Source organism: Notolepis coatsorum, assembly GCF_963971535.1.
Source record: "Notolepis coatsorum genome assembly, chromosome: 14".
In the NCBI taxonomy this organism is placed as follows: domain Eukaryota; kingdom Metazoa; phylum Chordata; class Actinopteri; order Aulopiformes; family Paralepididae; genus Notolepis; species Notolepis coatsorum.
Window position 1 is genome coordinate 28,329,911 of NC_140178.1, and position 20,147 is coordinate 28,350,057.

The following is a 20,147-nucleotide window of genomic DNA, read 5'->3' on the forward strand; positions in this document are numbered from 1 at the left end:
ACACACAGCAATCAGAGTAAGACACACACACATTCACACTCCTCTCACTCACACAGCGCGATCAGAGTAAGACACACACACATACACAAATTACACAGTACACACCTCTCACTCACACAGCGATCAGAGTAAGACACACACAAATTACACAGTACACACTCCTCTCACTCACAGCGATCAGAGTAAGACACACACTCCTCTCACACACAGCAAACAAAAGTTATTTAAAGTACACTTCCACTTTAATTTGTATTATTTAATTTATTTATCTTGTTATGAGTGATTGCTGTATTGTTCTTCAAATACATTTTCATTTAAAGTGGCTTAAAGATCCAAATTCAAATGTTTCATGAGTAATTATTTTAATTTGCTATGGGATCATCATGTTATGATGTTGTTGTTTGGTCCTGACAAGAGTCTCAAAGTCTGGGGTGATGGTAGACAAGCAACTCTGAGGTCATGCTCAATGTCCAATCTGTTCCTCTGCTCTGTCTTCAGCTGGACCAGAGCTGAGAAGCCACTTTCAAAGATAGGTCATTTATATATATTAAAAAAAAAAAAAAAAAAAAATTGTTGTTTACATTGGTTTTCGATTAGTCGACTAATCGAAAAAATAATCTGCAGATTAGTCGACTACCAAATTAGTCATTAGTTGCAGCCCTAGTTGTAACTAGTGTGCCTCAACAATATTACATGCATCGTAATTTTTTTTCTGATAATCAGGTATTTTTAATGCTAATCTTTACATTATTACATCATTATTGTTATTGTTATTATTAACAATATTATTATGATGGTTGTATCAACCCTAAATCTGAGTTTGGGGGGGGATGGGGAATGCAATGCAGACAAACAGCTGCATACAGTGCGACCATTTCACTCACATTTGCCCATTCATTTTTGGACACATCACACACCATCGGTGTGTGTACTGTACGTGTGCTGTCATAGCTCCACCTACAGGCCTAATGGAGAACACCAGGATGTGAATGGAGGGTGAATGTGAGGTATATCGTGTAAATAAGTTTTGATTGATCGCAAGACTACACTGTAAAAAAAAATTATAATAAGTTACCAGAACTTAAAAATATTGAGTTCAGTTACTGTGCATTAAGGTTCAGTTTTCAATCCATAATAAGTTAACAGAAAAATAAGTACACAACCACATTATTTCAACCTAATAAAACTATGTTTATTGTCATTGTTTTAAGAACACAAGTTGACTTGGTAATACTCACATTTTGAGTAAAAAAAAATGGCTTTTAACATGTGCAATGTTCAATGAAATAGAAAAATAAATAATAAAAATTGTTGATTAGGGCGGCTACATGGCGTAGTGGGCAAGGCGCTCGCCACAAAATCTGGAGACGCTGGGCTTGCCTGTTCGAGCCCAGCGCTCCACATTTGCTTTCAGTTTAGCTGGTCGTCCGTACTAATACACATTGGCCGTATTAGGGGGTGGGAAACTGATGGGTGGGGATCGGGCGTTGTGGACAGCGACTCCTACAGGTCGGTTGGTGCGCCTGCGCAGTAGAATCAGGAAGTGTCGGGGGCAGCGTGAGCCTCCCACGCGTTACTCCTCGCCACTGAGAGATCGAGCTGCGCAGGTGAAAAGATGCGACTGCTGTTACCTCAAGTACCGGAGGGGACTTGTGCTATGTATGACTTAGTCCACATTGCAGCCGGCTTGTGGGAGGCAAGAAACAGAGTTCGTGACAGGGGAGGGTTGAATTGGATGTTACGAAATTGGGATGGGAGAAAATATAGAAAATGGGAGAAAAAGTGGATAAAAAAAAAAATAAAAAATTGTTGATTAATCCCACTGGTCACAATGGTGACCGTAATAATGTTTTTGTTATAAGGCTCTGCAAATGTTACTGAATGATGTAGCAATGTATTTCCAGCTAAATTGAAATAATAAACAAATAAAGGGTCTCAATTAAATATGTGGTAGTAAAAGAACCTGTCGGAGGATTTCAACAAGATAAATGCGACAACAGTGCAAAATATTTCACTATAATATTTCAGAGCAAAAAAAAAAAGCAAAAAAAAATATATATATATATTTTTTTTTTACTGCTGCCCCCTGTGCCTATGCAAATGCCCCCGCGTGCCTATGCAGGCACGCGTGCCTAGGGTTGCCGACCCCTGCTATAGACCTACACACTAGACCTACACGCACACCAGAGTGGTAGTGGCCCATTAGCAGACTTAAATCATTTGGGAATATTTCCAATATAGCTAATTAACTGAACTATTTATGATGATCATCAACTATCCAGTTATAGTGTATAGTTTGTGTGAGATAGGATAGATTGCGAGTAAATATGTCGAGCATGAAACCTGAGATTTGGTGAACATCCTTTGATAATATTATAGCAAAATATCTCTTGAATCGTCTGCCATTGTAGCTAGCCGTTACCGTTTAGTTGGACTTTGAATGAAAAGTGAATTGAACCCTGTAGCTCACCTTGTCAAGCTTGAGTTTGTCAAGGTCAGCCAGGAAGGGGTTAACCGCCTTCTCTCCAACCACCTTCATGATGGTGGCCAGCGCCTCGAACGCAGCGTCACGCACTTCAGGAGCAGAATCCATCACTTGCTACCATGGGGACAGGGAAAACAAAACTGATCAATAGCAAGCAATATTTTGTTTCCTGTGATGCATTTATTAATTAAGGGCGTGTTCACACCTAAAAGTCCGGGGATAGTCCGGACTTTCTGGTGGACCAAATGTGAAAATGATACATTGTTTGATTTTGGTCTGCGTTCACACTACCCTTTTTGGTGCGGATCTAATTTGTAAACAAAGGACATACAGTCGCATCTATTGGACTATAGCACTCACAACAGTTGCCGGCAGCGTAATGAGATACGATTACGAGCGCGCCAGCCGCCACTAAGAGTCTGTCACTCATTTGCTCTAGATTAGGTACTATATAAAGTTCGATGGCGTACACACCAACAGCAAACGCACCATGGTCCACTTTGAAACGAACAGAGTCCCAACTTTTCAAGAGGACCATGGTTCGGTTGTTTGGTCCTCAATATAGTTCGGTTTGCGTTCACACCTGTACAAACCAAACGGACTATTGATCTAAAGGGACCATGGTCCACTTAAAGTGGACCAAACAGGGTAGGTGTGAAATGAAATGGTTACAAATGAATGTACCATCTACAATGTCATTGGATCAATGGAATAAAGTAGGGATGTCCGATATTGGCATTCAAATGTAATATCGGTATCCAATCTTTTTTTTAACCTTTATTTACCCAGGCAAGTAAGAACAAATTCTTATTATATTTATTGTGAAAAGTATGCATAATGTTTTTTGGGGGGGGGCCCCGCATATATCGGTATTGGAAATTAAGAGTTGGACAATATCGGTATATCGGATATCGGTAAAAAGCCAATATCGAACATCCCTAAAGCATTATTTTGAAGGTTTCCATATGAGCAGTGGTGTTGGAGCGGCACTAGCTGTGCGCACCTTGAGCAGGGCAGCACAGAGGGGTTTGAGCAGGGCCTTGGGCAGGGTGGAGGCGGCGCAGAGACGGATGCTTCTGGCCAGGAACAAGGAGGCCTGCTGCTTTACGTTCGGGTTCTTGTTGTCCATCACAGCCAGGACGTCTTCGCTCAGGTTCTGGAGGGTGGTCTGAGGACATGATGCAACAACACGGTCAAAATGGAATACATCTAACAGACATGCCTAGTTGTCAAAGGAATGATGGCATGGATGGATCACTATGGCCCCTGTGCAGATACTCTCGATACCCTACATCACAGCATTCCTTTGGCAAATATGCTCTACGGGCTCTTAATTGGCTTCGATAGACTAAGCATCGATCCAGTCCTGGAGTTTAATTCCAGGAAGATTAAGTACAGGCAGCTCCAAATGCACATGAGACATTCTATTCATTAACCTCTTAACTGGCGCCCATAAAAGTGGCCATTTTTAAACTTGAACTTGAGGACTGCATACTTTTTTTTCCAAACCAAAATACTACACTTTATACTTATAGCATATGCAAGATAACATTCTGAAGTTTGATACAATAAAGAAAATTAACTTTTTTTGTAGTACCGTAGTTGCAATAACTAAAATAAATTTGTATTGCTGAAATTCGGAATCGGATCCCTGATTCGCTCATCCCCACATCACATGGGGTATCATTGGGAAGCCACTCATTGGTTACAACTACGGGTGTAAAGGTACATGTAGCCGTACCGAACGGAACCGTTTCATTGTGTACCGAAGGAATACAACGGTATGTTAACCACTAACGACCGCCCACTGGGGGCTTTTCCCCACAAATATTATAATTTTTTTACAAGTACATTATTAATATTCATTGACAGCCCTACAAGTACAATTAGTTACTGCACACTACATCACCCCTGAGTGGAACATGGAAAGCCAAACTTTCCCCCACTGTACCGAAAACCCGTACCGAACCGTGACTTCAAAACCGAGGTACGTACCGTAACCGTACCATGGTTTGTGTACCGTTACACCCCTAGTTACAACCCTGTCAATAATTTGAGATCGCCAAATGATTGACAGGAGTCGCGGGTGGTATTCTAAAAAATAAGTCTGCTGGCGCACGCCTCACATATCAGCATGCAACTCGAGAACCGCCGAGCAGATTTTTTGTCGATCGACGGCAACAAATTAGGGCTTTAATTTAATCTATATTGTATTAAAAATATATGCACACAGAGCCGCTAGGTCACCAAAGTGGTGTATCGGGCCAGTGGGCAAATAGTCCTCAAAACGTCCCGGGTCAGTGCCAGTTAAGAGGTTAACAAACTTCCTTAATATTAGTTCGTTTAGAGACTCCTGAGGAATGGAGCTGTAAATGGTCAGGGAATTCTCTTGGTTCACCTCTCAACTAGCTAATGTGTTCTGATGCATGAAAAGCAATAAAGAAACCCAACACAGGACATGGACCGAGATGACAGGAGATCAGCGAACAAGAACTTAATGGAACCCAACCACTCACAGTTAAGAAGACGGCATCAATAGCCTCTTGTAGCTGCTGCACCACCTGGGGCTTCTTCTCCTTGAATTTCTCCAGAAGCGTCGACACCACCTTTAAAGAAAGATTCAAACATCACTCGGGTGCAGTTAGCGCTGCACAATTAATACAACATCTAAATAGCAACATGGCCACGTGCAATTCATAGAGATATAGGAATTCAAGCGCATACATTTTTTCTTAATTTTATCTCCTGACCGAACTTAAGTCATATTCTTATTTTAACCTGCACTGTATATTTTGAACATATTTTCTATTGACCGTTTGCTTTTACGTAATATAAATGCCGTTAATTCATTAAATCAAATGATTTTTTTTGGGTTGACTGACTTAGTCATAAAAATAATCAACCATCTACAATACATACTGTAACTTTTCAGTGCAGGTTTTTTTATTTACATTGTGACAACTGAACAAGCTTATGACTTGAACAAGGAACTAAAAGGGAAACGTGCAAGAAGTGCAGCTTACATACAGAAAACTCCTAATTCTGGGTTTTATGCAAGCATAACAAAATATGGATCTCATAATATTGTTATAGGCTATTGTCAAGAAAGGAAGTACATTATTTTTAATTGTGGCTTTAATTCGTAGCCTTAAGAGAAGCAGTCTCCTAGCAGCTTCATTAATCCCGATCCGTCTCAGCCACAGCATAACTGAGACCGGCTATGGCAAAAATCATATAGACTACTGTAAATAAAAATAGCCTATAACATTATAAAGGATAGGCTATAGGAGGGGTTCCCAAGATTTCTTCCCCAGAGCCGCACGATTCCTTGGAGACATAGGAATGTGATCATAATGATATATGCTACTGGTCCGTTGGCGAGGAGATAGCCCACAGCGGATAGCCATTAGAATAGCCAGGGGTGGCCAACTGGTCAATGTGCCATCCATATGGTAAAATAATAAAAAAAAATTATATATATATTTACAGACTTTTTTTTTTTTTTTTTTTATTGTCCATTTGCATGTTCTTGGTATCCGATTCTATGGATCTCAGGGGATGTATTCCCAGTGTCAGAAATATTGTGTCGTTACTAGGCTTGAGTAAATTGTAATGAACCAAAAAAGGAGAATATCTATTCATAATTTCTTTTTAATCTTTGACTGAAAACACCATGCTAAAATTTTCCAGACCTGAAAAATCTTAAGCAAATGAATAAAGAGATGATTAAATAGAAGGTTTTGTAGATACAGTACTGAATTCTGCCATCCAAATTTGAAATATGATTTATAGAATATCAGGCCTATAAATTACCTTATTATGGCCAAGTCGCACATCTATGGATCGGGCCAAATCTCGCCTTTCCAATTGCATAGTTCAATCTGGATTTAGCATCACCAGGTGTGATTCACAAACCGTGAATGAAATTTTTTTAATGCATATTTCTCCACCATTTATCAGATTGCAACGCCTTTTTTTGCTAGACTTTCGCAGAAAGGTAGAGCAAGTGTTCTGTATTATGGCAATAACGTTCAGGTTTGTGGGAGATAATTATTATTTTATGGTTTCATAAGCGTAAAGATACAAGGACAACAGTTAGATTAACGATCAAGTTAGTTTACTGTATGCAGGCTTCGCAGGGCTCCGTGTCTGTGCCATGCGTTATGCGCAAGTTACTGTTACAAAATACCCTGTATGCCTCTACAAATCATATTATACCAGGTAGCCAATTGATGGAAAATCCATCACGACTAGGAATCAAATTGACGGAAATCCGTCACAGGACGGAGAACTTTAATCCCTGAATATATCAAGCAAAATGTATATCAAAATACCATTATAAATTAAGTATTGTGCTACTACAGAGATGCCCTGGCCTACAAATTGCATTTAACGGACTTAAAATACCGGTAAATACTTTGTTGTACAGACCCCGCCCCCCCACCCAAAAATTATAAAATCACAAGAATTTAAATACGTTTTTCAATTAAAAATGATTGCCTGCAACTATAAAAAAAAAAAATCAGCCTTTATATCAGTTATAAAGTCATACGAGTCAGTTTGTTCATTCATGACATAAAGGGAACTTACATGGCCAGCATATGTGCCAAACTTCTTCCTCAGACCAGAGGCCAGCCCAGCAAGGCATTTCGCCGCCAGAGATACCAACATAATATTGGAGTCTTTGCCAATGACCTTCAAACAAAGAGTAAGAGTTAGTGTATGTGGTATACAGTCGGGTTGGGTTACCGAACTCTGTACGAATTACATCGGTAGGTACTACGGAGTACCGATTCACGCCAGATCGAGTGTAATATGCTAGACAAGAGGGAGCCTTTTCCACAAATATATATACATTACTAGATATATGACCCGTCTGTTGGGTCTTTGGAAAGACCAGACAAGGTCAGAGGAGTTTGACAATTTTTACTGAGGATGGCCAGATAATGTTGATATTTAAAAAACACAATACATGATCATGCTATTTATTTTGTGTGGCGTTACAATACAATTTTCTAAATAACAAAAACGTATTCATTTACAACTGAAATTACATTTTAGAGTCAAGAGGTACCGCTGGGTACAGATACTCCAGGAACTGGTACCGGTTCAAATGGGAATTACCCAACCTTAGTACCATTAGGCTGGAATCTGATGCAGTAAGCAGTAGGGGTGTAACGATGCATCGATTCTAATGTGACGATTCAACTGCATCGATTTGAAAATGTTAGAATAGATTATAATCAAAATGAAAGAATAAAAGAGTGTGTGTATTGTTTTTATTGACTTAGTCCATTCATGCTGAGTGAATCAGTTCCCCCAGCCACATTTGTGTATTCAAATTTTTTGGGGGAATTAAAGAAAATGTATCGAATCGTGGTCAAAAGAGATTTCATGATGCATGATTGAATAGTTGCCTGAAGAATGGTAATCTAAATGAATGGTTGTGAGGCGGCATCGTTACAGCCCCAGTGAGCAGACTGAGGTGGCATCGTTACAGCCCCAGTGAGCAGACTGCAGTAAGGTGGCATCGTTACAGCCCCAGTGAGCAGACTGAGGTGGCATCGTTACAGCCCCAGTGAGCAGACTGAGGTGGCATTGTTACAGTCCCAGTGAGCAGACTGCAGTAAGGTGGCATCGTTACAGCCCCAGTGAGCAGACTGCAGTAAGGTGGCATCGTTACAGCCCCAGTGAGCAGACTGAGGTGGCATCGTTACAGTCCCAGTGAGCAGACTGCAGTAAGGTGGCATAGTTAGTCCCAGTGAGCAGACTGCAGTAAGGTGGCATCGTTACAGCCCCAGTGAGCAGACTGTGAGGTGGCATGGTTACAGCCCCAGTGAGCAGACTGTGAGGTGGCATGGTTACAGCCCCAGTGAGCAGACTGCAGTAAGGACTAAGGTGGCATGGTTCCAGCCCCAGAGAGGTGGCATGGTTACAGCCCTAGTGAGCAGACTGTGAGGTGGCATGGTTACAGCCCCAGTGAGCAGACTGCAGTAAGGTGGCATGGTTACAGCCCCAGTGAGCAGACTGCAGTAAGGACTAAGGTGGCATGGTTCCAGCCCCAGAGAGGTGGCATGGTTACAGCCCTAGTGAGCAGACTGAGGTGGCATGGTTACAGCCCTAGTGAGCAGACTGAGGTGGCATGGTTACAGCCCCAGTGAGCAGACTGCAGGTTACAGCCCCAGTGAGCAGACTGAGGTTACAGCCCCAGGGAGCAGACTGCAGGTTACAGCCCCAGACTCCAGACTGCAGTACCATAGTTACAGCCCCAGACTCCAGACTGCAGTACCTTCCTCAGCGCCTGCACCGTCTCCCCGTAGTCTCCCGCTTCCAGCTTGGGGTTCTGAACCAGCGTCTCCAAGGCAGCCAGGGCCTCTTTCCTCTCCTGCCACTTCTTTGCTTCCTGCAATGAAACACCGGAGGACGTTCATTTACCAGCTACCAGGGGTGGGAATCGCCAGAGGCCTCACAATACGATAGTATCGCGATAAATCTTTTTTTAATTTATTTATTATCTTTTTCAACTGCAAAGTAAAGCTTTGTCAACATGTTTTATCTAATAAAATAAAGTTCAGTCTGTTCATCTCACTTCAATCATTTTTATTGCAGAACATGGTATTTTCTCAAGCAGACGGATGTAAACACTGTAATCTGTGTTGCATGTACCTGACAAACTGAACTGTTTGTATTACAATCATATTCCAACTTAACTGAACGCACGTGTGTGTGGACTACTGTACTATTTCAGGTATTGAAATTAACAATGCAACTTCCTTATACAAAAAAACTTAAAATGTAATTTGTATGAATACCGGTAATTAAATATCAATACAGTATCACCACGCAAAGTATCACGATACTACTACGCATCGATCCCCCCCCAGGCTTATTCAATGAATACTTTAATAGGAAGACGAGCGAAGCTTACAATCTTTGAATAGAAGTCATTGGGCAATTTGGAGAGGATTTCCACTGGGTCCAGGAGTTCATAGGAGTCCACCTGTGGCACAGTGTTCTCCATCTCCTCACCTAAGAAAGATTCAAGAGTTTTATTCATCACATAGTGAAATGCGGTTGACCATGCCCGCTTCGATTGTGCAAAGGCACTGGATCATATGTACACTCTTATACAATGTGCCGTTTTTGTCCCCATGCTATACTTGCGGTTAATATAAACACACAAGAAATGGACACTTGTTGTAAAGTGACCTGTGGTGCGTGTGCGCGAGTGCAGAATGTTGTGTGTGTGGAGAGATCAGTGTTCATTGTTCTGATGGGCTGAGGGAAGAAGCTGAGCCTTAGGTTCGCTGTTCTTGTTGTGCGTGTATACGGAAGGCGGAAGCGCTTGCCTGACCGCAGCAGTTTGAACCGGCTGTTATTGGGGTGGTGAGGGTCCTTCATTATTCTACAGGCTCTGGATTTGCACCTCCTATTGTATAAATCCTGCAGGGGTGGTAGTGCAATACCCGTAGTCCATTCTGATGAGCGCACCACTCTGTAGGGCCTTCCTATCCTGGGCTGTGCCATTTCCAAACCAGGCAGTGATGTTCCCAGTCAGAACGCCCTCTACAGCCCCGGAATAGAAGGAGTGGAGTATCTTCCCCGATACTCTGAACAACTTCCTTAATTGTCTCAGGTGGTAGAGGCGCTGTGTCACCTTTTTTAACCACAGTGGCTATGCGAGTTGACCATGTCAGGTCCTCTGAGATGTGGACCCCCAGGTACTTAAGAACTGCTCACCCTGTCTACGATAGACCCATTTATCCACAGTAGCTTGTGTGTCCCCTGCTGTATTCTCCTAAAATCCACGATCAGCTCCTTGGTTTTACCAATGTTCAGGAGTAGGCTGTTATCCCTGCACCAACGTGCCCCAGTACATCAGCCACCACCCCGTCCGCAAACTTCACTATGGAGTTGTAGTTGGAGCTGAACCTGTGAGTACAGCAGGGGACTGAAAACACAGCCCTGGGGGGACCCGATGCTCAGGGAATAAATATCTTTATTCAACAGATGTTAAAAGGACCACCGTACTAGTCTTAATGAGTTTTAGCCCATTTACTAATCAGCACATATTTTACATTACCCCTGACCATTATACACTTTTTCAAATACATTTTTTTGTTTTATTCTTCCAAACATTAGTGATAAACCTAGCCTACCTGGTCCGTGCTTACACTTCCTTTTTATGGTAGGCAGTAATTGGACCAACATACAGTCACCTTTATAGAACGCATAATGCAAGCTGTTTTAAAGGCCATTAATGGGATGTAAAAGGGAAAGCTGCCATTCACCACTATGCTACACTAGGAGAGCGGTAGTGTAGGGTGGGAGGATGTTGGTGGGATGGCTACCGGTGTGGTCCTAAAAGATGACGCTTCACTTTACCTGCATTTTAAATAAAAATAGGATGGTTCCTCACGATACGATATTATCACGATACTTAAGTCACAATACGATAGTATTGCGATTCAAAATATATTGAGATATGCTGAGTATTGCGATATATTACCTTTTCTCAACTGCAAAGTTAAACGTTGTCAACATGTTTATCTAATCAAATAAAGTTTTCAGTCTGTTCATCTCACTTCAATGTCAACACTAATCTGTGTTGCATGTACCCGACAAACTGAACCGTTTGTATTACAGTCATATTACAACTTAACTGAATGCACACGAGTGTGTGGACTACTGTACTATTATTACTAGAAAAAATATAGATACTAGGCGTCCTTGTTGTCGATATTTCCCCCCACCACTAGTAATCACATTCTATTACACAGGGATTAAAGCAAAAAAATCTGACTGACTCCTGAAGTCATATTCTTATTTTAACCTCCACTGTATATTTTTATTTAATAGTCTTAGCTAAAAAGGAAAAGACAACTCTTATCAGGGTCTGACAGCACTACAATTACATCTTCATATCACAACAGGCTGAGTCTCCCCGGTAGAGCTGCCGCGCTAACCCTTCGATAAGCTTTGTGGTCCAGGCAGAAATGTGTCCATAAATCCATCGTTAGATCCAACACTGTCCGAATGCATCTTGCGATTATTATCCATTTCCGACGACAAACTATTTAGCGTAATCCGTCTCTCGAGTCGCTGCATCCATTGTTCGTCATCATCAGCCCGCGCACCCCCACACCAATGACTCTGCTTGGGGGCGGCGGCGGAACAGAAAAAAGCCCCTTTTAAAATCATATTTGAAGCCGCCGATTGGCTCAATTTAGTTGCAATCTGTATGCATCTACAAATCATATTATACCAGGTAGCCAATTGACGGAAAATCTGAATCAAATTGCCGGAAATCTTGGGCGGCTAGGTGGTGTAGTGGGCAAGGCGCTCGCCATCAACGCTGGAGACGCTGGGTTCGAATCCAGCTCTCGGCGTTACTATCAGCAGTGTGGGGTGGGAAAGCTGATGGGTGGGTCCTGGGCGTTGTGGACAGCGACCCCTACAGTTCGGTCGGGGCGCCTGCACAGCGAGGGTAGGATCTGGAGGGAGGTAGTGTGACCTTCCACACGTTACTCTCCCGGTGAGAATCTGCGCTGCCAGGCTGGCTGCCGGCTGCACATGCGTCGGAGGAAAGCATGAGACAGTCTCCGGCCTCTCGGACCAACAGTAGGGGGGAGTGCGTAACAACCAGGAAGGGGGTTGAGAATTGGCATAACGACTAACCGTGGGATGGGAGAAAAATCGGAATAAAGGAGGGGGGGGAAAGATAATTATTTTTTTTTATTGCCGGAAATCAGTCTCAAGACTGAGCGCTTTAATCCCTGTACACAGCACAACTTCTATGAACAATATTTGTCACCGTCAATGATCAAGAGGTACATGTTTGTTGGATTTTGAAGCTATAACTTGGGGCCATATATGGAATTGTTATTTTTGGTTAGGGTAATCTTAAGTAAAAACTAATTTTAAAAAGTTAATCCATTTCCAAAACCTGTACATCCAACAGAAATTTCAGGCTTGGAAAACATTTAGCATATTACACAACCACTGCAACGCTAGTAATGCCAGTTGTGTACCGTCGGCTTGATCCACGCCACCTTCTGGCTGCCGTTGCTGCTCATATTTGGCCCGCAGGTCCTGCTGGGAGCGCAGGAAGCGGCTCTGCCGGGGGGCTCCCGAGGGCAACTTAGCCCACTCCTCATCGAGCTCCTTCAACTGGTGACAAGACACAACAATACAACCAACATTTGTTAATACACATGAAAGTATATTTACGCCTTATCTTTTTGAGCGCCACACCCCCCCTCCCCCCCCCCCCCCATCTTTACTTAATGGCGCCAGCGTTAGACCATTTTAGCGATATTTGCAGACCCATCATGTGTTCTGTATTATAGCTATGGAGACAATAGTAAGGCTCATAGGCAGGCATTGTTTATAGTCCATCACTGACTAACTAGTTAATTTCTACATAGTGTAGTTTGTGCACCATTACACGCTAAACATCGCCCCTTTTCAAAATAATCCAGTCTTTTTTCATAGATCGCAAGATATGACGAGTTATATGCAATATGCCCAAATCGTTCTGGTTGATCGCCTGAAACCCCAAATCAAAAAGGTATATACCAAGGCTGTCAAAGTTAACGTGGTATTAACGCACAATTCTATTAATGCCACCATTTGTTTTAACTCGCGATTAACTTTTGAATTTGATGCAAATTTGCAATGCATGAGGGTCATCCTTTTGTGTTAAATGGCTGCAGAAAGCATTTATCAAATATCTGGCCCCTCCTAGGCAGCTGGGTAGCGCAGTGGACCAAGCGCTCGCCTACCACTGCAGAGACTCTGGAGGTCAGGTGAAAAGAAGCGGCTGGCGACTCCACATGCATCGGAGGTGGCATGTGGTAGTTCTACACCAGTACACCCTCCCCAGGCTGACAGTGGGGCAAATACAGAAAACCCAAAAATATAATATAAAAAAAAATAAAAAGTCCCCTCCTGCCAATAACATTGAATACCTGGACAATTCCAAAAGATACGAGAGTGGTTTGCCTCCCTCTGGCCACACAGTCTCCAACATGGTTGCTCTTGATTTTGGGAGTTATGACAAATCTAGTCATGTTTTTCCAGCAGAATTCTGTTTTTGAGTTAGTCGAGCTACATTGAGTTCTGCACATGTTCTCCCATTCATAAATCAGTTATTTCAATATTTTATTAATTTTCCCAATTTATTTTAATGGAACTTGTGAGTCAGTTCTGGCCTGAACCAAGCCATTATATAATTAAGACAGTTTTACTTGTCCTATTTTTGTATGCCTGAATGAATATCTGTATAACACAGTCTATTGGACTTACACATTTACCTCTTTTAGACCCGTGAGATGAGCGTCATGGTGGATAACGTCCGGCTACAGTACCAACATACCTCGGTGTGAAGCTTGACAGAACACGGTCATTCAAACACCTGGAAGGTGCCAGGGGAAAAACAACCGCCCGTGCCGCGCTGATACGACGACTAGCCGGCACCACATGGGGAGCCTCAACAAAGACACTGTGCATCTCCTCACTGGCCCTGGTGTTGTCTGCCGCCGAGTACTGCGCCCCGGTCTGGTGCCGTAGCACCCACGTGAAGAAGCTGGATGTTGTTCTCAACAGCGTCCTGCGGACAGTCTCTGGTTGCCTACAAGCCACACCGGTAAACCAACTGCCCGTACTCGCTGGTATTGCCCCGGCTACCATCAGACGAGAAGCAGCCACACTGGCCCTTTCCCGCAAGGCACAGATCAGTGCATCCCTCCTCCTTCACAATACCACCACGACGTGTGTGCGCCTAAAGTCACGGTGCCCCTTTTCCATGCAAGCCTACTCCACACAACACCATCTGACACTTCCAAGGCCTCCTGGGTCAGGAGGACGAGATGGAGGGACCAGTGGAGGTCAGCAGAACCATGCAGGCTGCACCTCTACATCAATGACCCTCTGGATGTCCCTGGTCAGGACTTGTCCCAGAAGCAGTGGACAACCCTCGACCGCCTAAGGACCGGCGTTGGACACTACGTCGCCTCAAAGACAGTGCCTCATGCGAGTGTGGAGCCCCTGCACAGACTGTGGAAAATATAATCACCAGTGGCCCCAAACACCGGCCACCATATGGAGAACGCGGTCTGATGGAACTGGACGATGAAACGTTGGCCTGGCTTGCCTCAACTGAGCTGCAGGTCTAAAGACACACCAGAAGAAGAACCTCTTTTAGAAAATACTGGCGTAGCTGTAGGCATCTTAAAAAAAATTAAAAAAGCTCACCAGTTCTCCATTTTCTAACATTGTACAGAATGAGGAAATACCATGGAGAGCCCATTCTTTAAATGTTTGATTATACATTCTTGGTTTAAATCCTAAATCGAAGGCAAACCACCTCAGGATCCCGATCCTTTTTTTTTTTTTTTTTTTACTTGAACCGTTTCACAATTTTAAACCATGTTCGCAGAGTGAGCACAATAAATGGGTTCAAGGTTCTATATAGGGTCTAGGCCTGCTGTCCCATCTCCAATTACTGCCTGGAGTGGGATATCAGTTGATTTAAATGCCTCCCCTTTCTTTAGGGAGTTGAAGTGTCCGATGGTAGTTCTTAGTTTTTTCCCTCGCTCCATATGACCTAGAAATCAATTTGTCCCACTCATTAAACTGTTTAGCAGGGATTTCCACTGGTATGGACTTTAATTTGGATGTTTAAGGGCTGGTAATTTGCTTCATATAATTTCGTTAAGACCTTATATTTGATGGATTTCATGTTCAAATTTTATTTAAATTATAATGTTTTTATTTCTCTTGGAAGGGTCTAGTCATAGGCAAGCGATCACGTGTTGCTGGTATCAACAAGAACCTCCAAGTCCAACTAAAGAAAATTGGATGGACATTATTAGGCAATATACACAATGGAAAGACTTACTTAAAATGTTTTAAGTACTGGGCCCTTTTGTTAATTACCACAGCCTGCGGATGTATAATTTTGAAATTATTCACCATAATAATTGGGAAAGTTAGAGAATAGAGTATTAATCATGTGAAATGTATACTTTTGTAATGGGACACTAATAATGCAGCCCTGGAATGCGTTTATGTTTTCTTCTTTCATCCGACAGTGAATAATGCCATGCTAACATTCTCCAGGCATGAAATATTGCCACCGAGCTCATTTAGCACCTTCTTGAGATCACGTGTACAAGAAATCTAAGCAAATTAATAAAGGGCAGATGATTTACAGGGGGTTTTGTAGATACAATACTGAATTTTGCCATGCGGACACATGAAATATGAATATAGCATATCAGGCCTATAAATTACATTCCGGTCAAGTTACACATCTATGGATCGGGCCAAATCTCCCCTTTCCAATGGCAAGAGTTCAATCTGGATTTAGTACCACCGGGAGCCCCTGACAGGGCAGCAAACACAATGAATGAAATCTACTGCAAGTAGTTGCTTTTTTATAATGTAAATATCTGCCATTTTTCATCAGATTGCAACAAGTTTTTTTTGCCAGACGTTCACAGAAGGTAGAGAAACTAACTGCGTTCTATTTTATGGCAATAACGTTCAGGTGCGTGTGTTCCACCCTTGAGATATGATCCCGAAAAAACTATAAAGAAAAAAGGTTCACGCTAGAAAAGGGCTGGCATGAGCTGGGAAGTGTAGTTTGTTTTATGAAATCGTTCGAAGGACTACACACACACTTATGAGTTTGCTTTACTTCCGCCTAAATCCTAAATGTTGGCCATGGTTTCTATAGATGAGATCATTTCAAGCACGTTTCACGTTTCCCCCCAAAACTGGCTTGGTTTTTGTTGGAGGGAGAAAATGTAGGAAGAGTATGGATTTTGGCCCCAGGATCGAAAAGATCCAACGCTACACGACCCTGGTCAAGAGCAGACTGCAGCTAGACTGACCTGTAGAACCCAACCCTGGTCAAGAGCAGACTACAGCTAGACTGACCTGTAGAACCCAACCCTGGTCAAGAGCAGACTGCAGCTAGACTGACCTGTAGAACCCAACCCTGGTCAAGAGCAGACTACAGCTAGACTGACCTGTAGCCCAACCCTAGTCAAGAGCAGACTACAGCTAGACTGACCTGTAGCCCAACCCTGGTCAAGAGCAGACTACAGCTAGACTGACCTGTAGAACCCAACTCTAGTCAAGAGCAGACTGCAGCTAGACTGACCTGTAGAACCCAACCCTGGTCAAGAGCAGACTACAGCTAGACTGACCTGTAGAACCCAACCCTAGTCAAGAGCAGACTACAGCTAGACTGACCTGTAACAACCCTAGTCAAGAGCAGACTACAGCTAGACTGACCTGTAGAACCCAACCCTAGTCCAGAGCAGACTGCAGCTAGACTGACCTGTAGAACCCAACGCTAGTCAAGAGCAGACTACAGCTAGACTGACCTGTAGAACCCAACCCTAGTCCAGAGCAGACTGCAGCTAGACTGACCTGTAGAACCCAACCCTAGTCAAGAGCAGACTGCAGCTAGACTGACCTGTAGAACCCAACCCTAGTCAAGAGCAGACTACAGCTAGACTGACCTGTAGCCCAACCCTAGTCAAGAGCAGACTACAGCTAGACTGACCTGTAGAACCCAACGCAAGTCAAGAGCAGACTACAGCTAGACTGACCTGTAGCCCAACCCTAGTCAAGAGCAGACTACAGCTAGACTGACCTGTAACAACCCTAGTCAAGAGCAGACTACAGCTAGACTGACCTGTAGAACCCAACCCTAGTCCAGAGCAGACTGCAGCTAGACTGACCTGTAGAACCCAACGCTAGTCAAGAGCAGACTACAGCTAGACTGACCTGTAGAACCCAACCCTAGTCAAGAGCAGACTACAGCTAGACTGACCTGTAGAACCCAACCCTAGTCCAGAGCAGACTGCAGCTAGACTGACCTGTAGAACCCAACCCTAGTCAAGAGCAGACTGCAGCTAGACTGACCTGTAGAACCCAACCCTAGTCAAGAGCAGACTACAGCTAGACTGACCTGTAGAACCCAACCCTAGTCAAGAGCAGACTACAGCTAGACTGACCTGTAGAACCCAACCCTGGTCAAGAGCAGACTACAGCTAGACTGACCTGTAGAACCCAACCCTAGTCAAGAGCAGACTACAGCTAGACTGACCTGTAACAACCCTAGTCAAGAGCAGACTACAGCTAGACTGACCTGTAGCCCAACCCTGGTCAAGAGCAGACTACAGCTAGACTGACCTGTAGCCCAACCCTAGTCAAGAGCAGACTACAGCTAGACTGACCTGTAGAACCCAACGCTAGTCAAGAGCAGACTACAGCTAGACTGACCTGTAGCCCAACCCTAGTCAAGAGCAGACTACAGCTAGACTGACCTGTAACAACCCTAGTCAAGAGCAGACTACAGCTAGACTGACCTGTAGAACCCAACGCTAGTCAAGAGCAGACTACAGCTAGACTGACCTGTAGAACCCAACCCTAGTCCAGAGCAGACTGCAGCTAGACTGACCTGTAGAACCCAACGCTAGTCAAGAGCAGACTACAGCTAGACTGACCTGTAGAACCCAACCCTAGTCAAGAGCAGACTACAGCTAGACTGACCTGTAGAACCCAACCCTAGTCCAGAGCAGACTGCAGCTAGACTGACCTGTAGAACCCAACCCTAGTCAAGAGCAGACTGCAGCTAGACTGACCTGTAGAACCCAACCCTAGTCAAGAGCAGACTACAGCTAGACTGACCTGTAGAACCCAACCCTAGTCAAGAGCAGACTACAGCTAGACTGACCTGTAGAACCCAACCCTGGTCAAGAGCAGACTGCAGCTAGACTGACCTGTAGAACCCAACCCTGGTCAAGAGCAGACTACAGCTAGACTGACCTGTAGAACCCAACCCTGGTCAAGAGCAGACTACAGCTAGACTGACCTGTAACAACCCTAGTCAAGAGCAGACTACAGCTAGACTGACCTGTAGCCCAACCCTAGTCAAGAGCAGACTACAGCTAGACTGACCTGTAGCCCAACCCTAGTCAATAGCAGACTACAGCTAGACTGACCTGTAACAACCCTAGTCAAGAGCAGACTACAGCTAGACTGACCTGTAGAACCCAACCCTAGTCCAGAGCAGACTGCAGCTAGACTGACCTGTAGAACCCAACGCTAGTCAAGAGCAGACTACAGCTAGACTGACCTGTAGAACCCAACCCTAGTCAATAGCAGACTACAGCTAGACTGACCTGTAGAACCCAACCCTAGTCCAGAGCAGACTGCAGCTAGACTGACCTGTAGAACCCAACCCTAGTCAAGAGCAGACTGCAGCTAGACTGACCTGTAGAACCCAACCCTAGTCAAGAGCAGACTACAGCTAGACTGACCTGTAGAACCCAACCCTAGTCAAGAGCAGACTGCAGCTAGACTGACCTGTAGAACCCAACACTGGTCAAGAGCAGACTACAGCTAGACTGACCTGTAACAACCCTAGTCAAGAGCAGACTACAGCTAGACTGACCTGTAGCCCAACCCTAGTCAAGAGCAGACTACAGCTAGACTGACCTGTAGAACCCAACGCTAGTCAAGAGCAGACTACAGCTAGACTGACCTGTAGCCCAACCCTAGTCAAGAGCAGACTACAGCTAGACTGACCTGTAACAACCCTAGTCAAGAGCAGACTACAGCTAGACTGACCTGTAGAACCCAACCCTAGTCCAGAGCAGACTGCAGCTAGACTGACCTGTAGAACCCAACGCTAGTCAAGAGCAGACTACAGCTAGACTGACCTGTAGAACCCAACCCTAGTCAAGAGCAGACTACAGCTAGACTGACCTGTAGAACCCAACCCTAGTCCAGAGCAGACTGCAGCTAGACTGACCTGTAGAACCCAACCCTAGTCAAGAGCAGACTGCAGCTAGACTGACCTGTAGAACCCAAACCTAGTCAAGAGCAGACTACAGCTAGACTGACCTGTAGAACCCAACCCTAGTCAAGAGCAGACTACAGCTAGACTGACCTGTAGAACCCAACCCTGGTCAAGAGCAGACTACAGCTAGACTGACCTGTAGAACCCAACCCTAGTCAAGAGCAGACTACAGCTAGACTGACCTGTAACAACCCTAGTCAAGAGCAGACTACAGCTAGACTGACCTGTAGCCCAACCCTGGTCAAGAGCAGACTACAGCTAGACTGACCTGTAGCCCAACCCTAGTCAAGAGCAGACTACAGCTAGACTGACCTGTAGAACCCAACGCTAGTCATGAGCAGACTACAGCTAGACTGACCTGTAGCCCAACCCTAGTCAAGAGCAGACTACAGCTAGACTGACCTGTAGAACCCAACGCTAGTCAAGAGCAGACTACAGCTAGACTGACCTGTAGAACCCAACCCTAGTCCAGAGCAGACTGCAGCTAGACTGACCTGTAGAACCCAACGCTAGTCAAGAGCAGACTACAGCTAGACTGACCTGTAGAACCCAACCCTAGTCAAGAGCAGACTACAGCTAGACTGACCTGTAGAACCCAACCCTAGTCCAGAGCAGACTGCAGCTAGACTGACCTGTAGAACCCAACCCTAGTCAAGAGCAGACTGCAGCTAGACTGACCTGTAGAACCCAACCCTAGTCAAGAGCAGACTACAGCTAGACTGACCTGTAGAACCCAACCCTAGTCAAGAGCAGACTACAGCTAGACTGACCTGTAGAACC

At 44.2% G+C, this 20,147-nt stretch overlaps 1 protein-coding gene across 4 annotated transcripts in view; it reads right to left on the reverse strand.

Moving 5' to 3' along the window:
* The window catches only part of LOC311239952 (cytoskeleton-associated protein 5-like), a 71,271-nt gene that overhangs the window by 43,251 nt on the left and 7,873 nt on the right, over positions 1-20,147 (reverse strand). For all 4 annotated transcript variants that reach the window (XM_084328399.1, XM_084328400.1, XM_084328398.1 and 1 more), the window contains exons 6-12: positions 12,517-12,655; positions 9,414-9,514; positions 8,775-8,888; positions 7,076-7,180; positions 5,002-5,091; positions 3,489-3,653; positions 2,471-2,599 (exon numbers count right to left, since the gene is read on the reverse strand). In XM_084328399.1, coding sequence (XP_084184525.1) covers positions 2,471-2,599; positions 3,489-3,653; positions 5,002-5,091; positions 7,076-7,180; positions 8,775-8,888; positions 9,414-9,514; positions 12,517-12,655 — 843 coding nt within the window. The remainder of the gene's footprint in view (positions 1-2,470; positions 2,600-3,488; positions 3,654-5,001; positions 5,092-7,075; positions 7,181-8,774; positions 8,889-9,413; positions 9,515-12,516; positions 12,656-20,147) is intronic.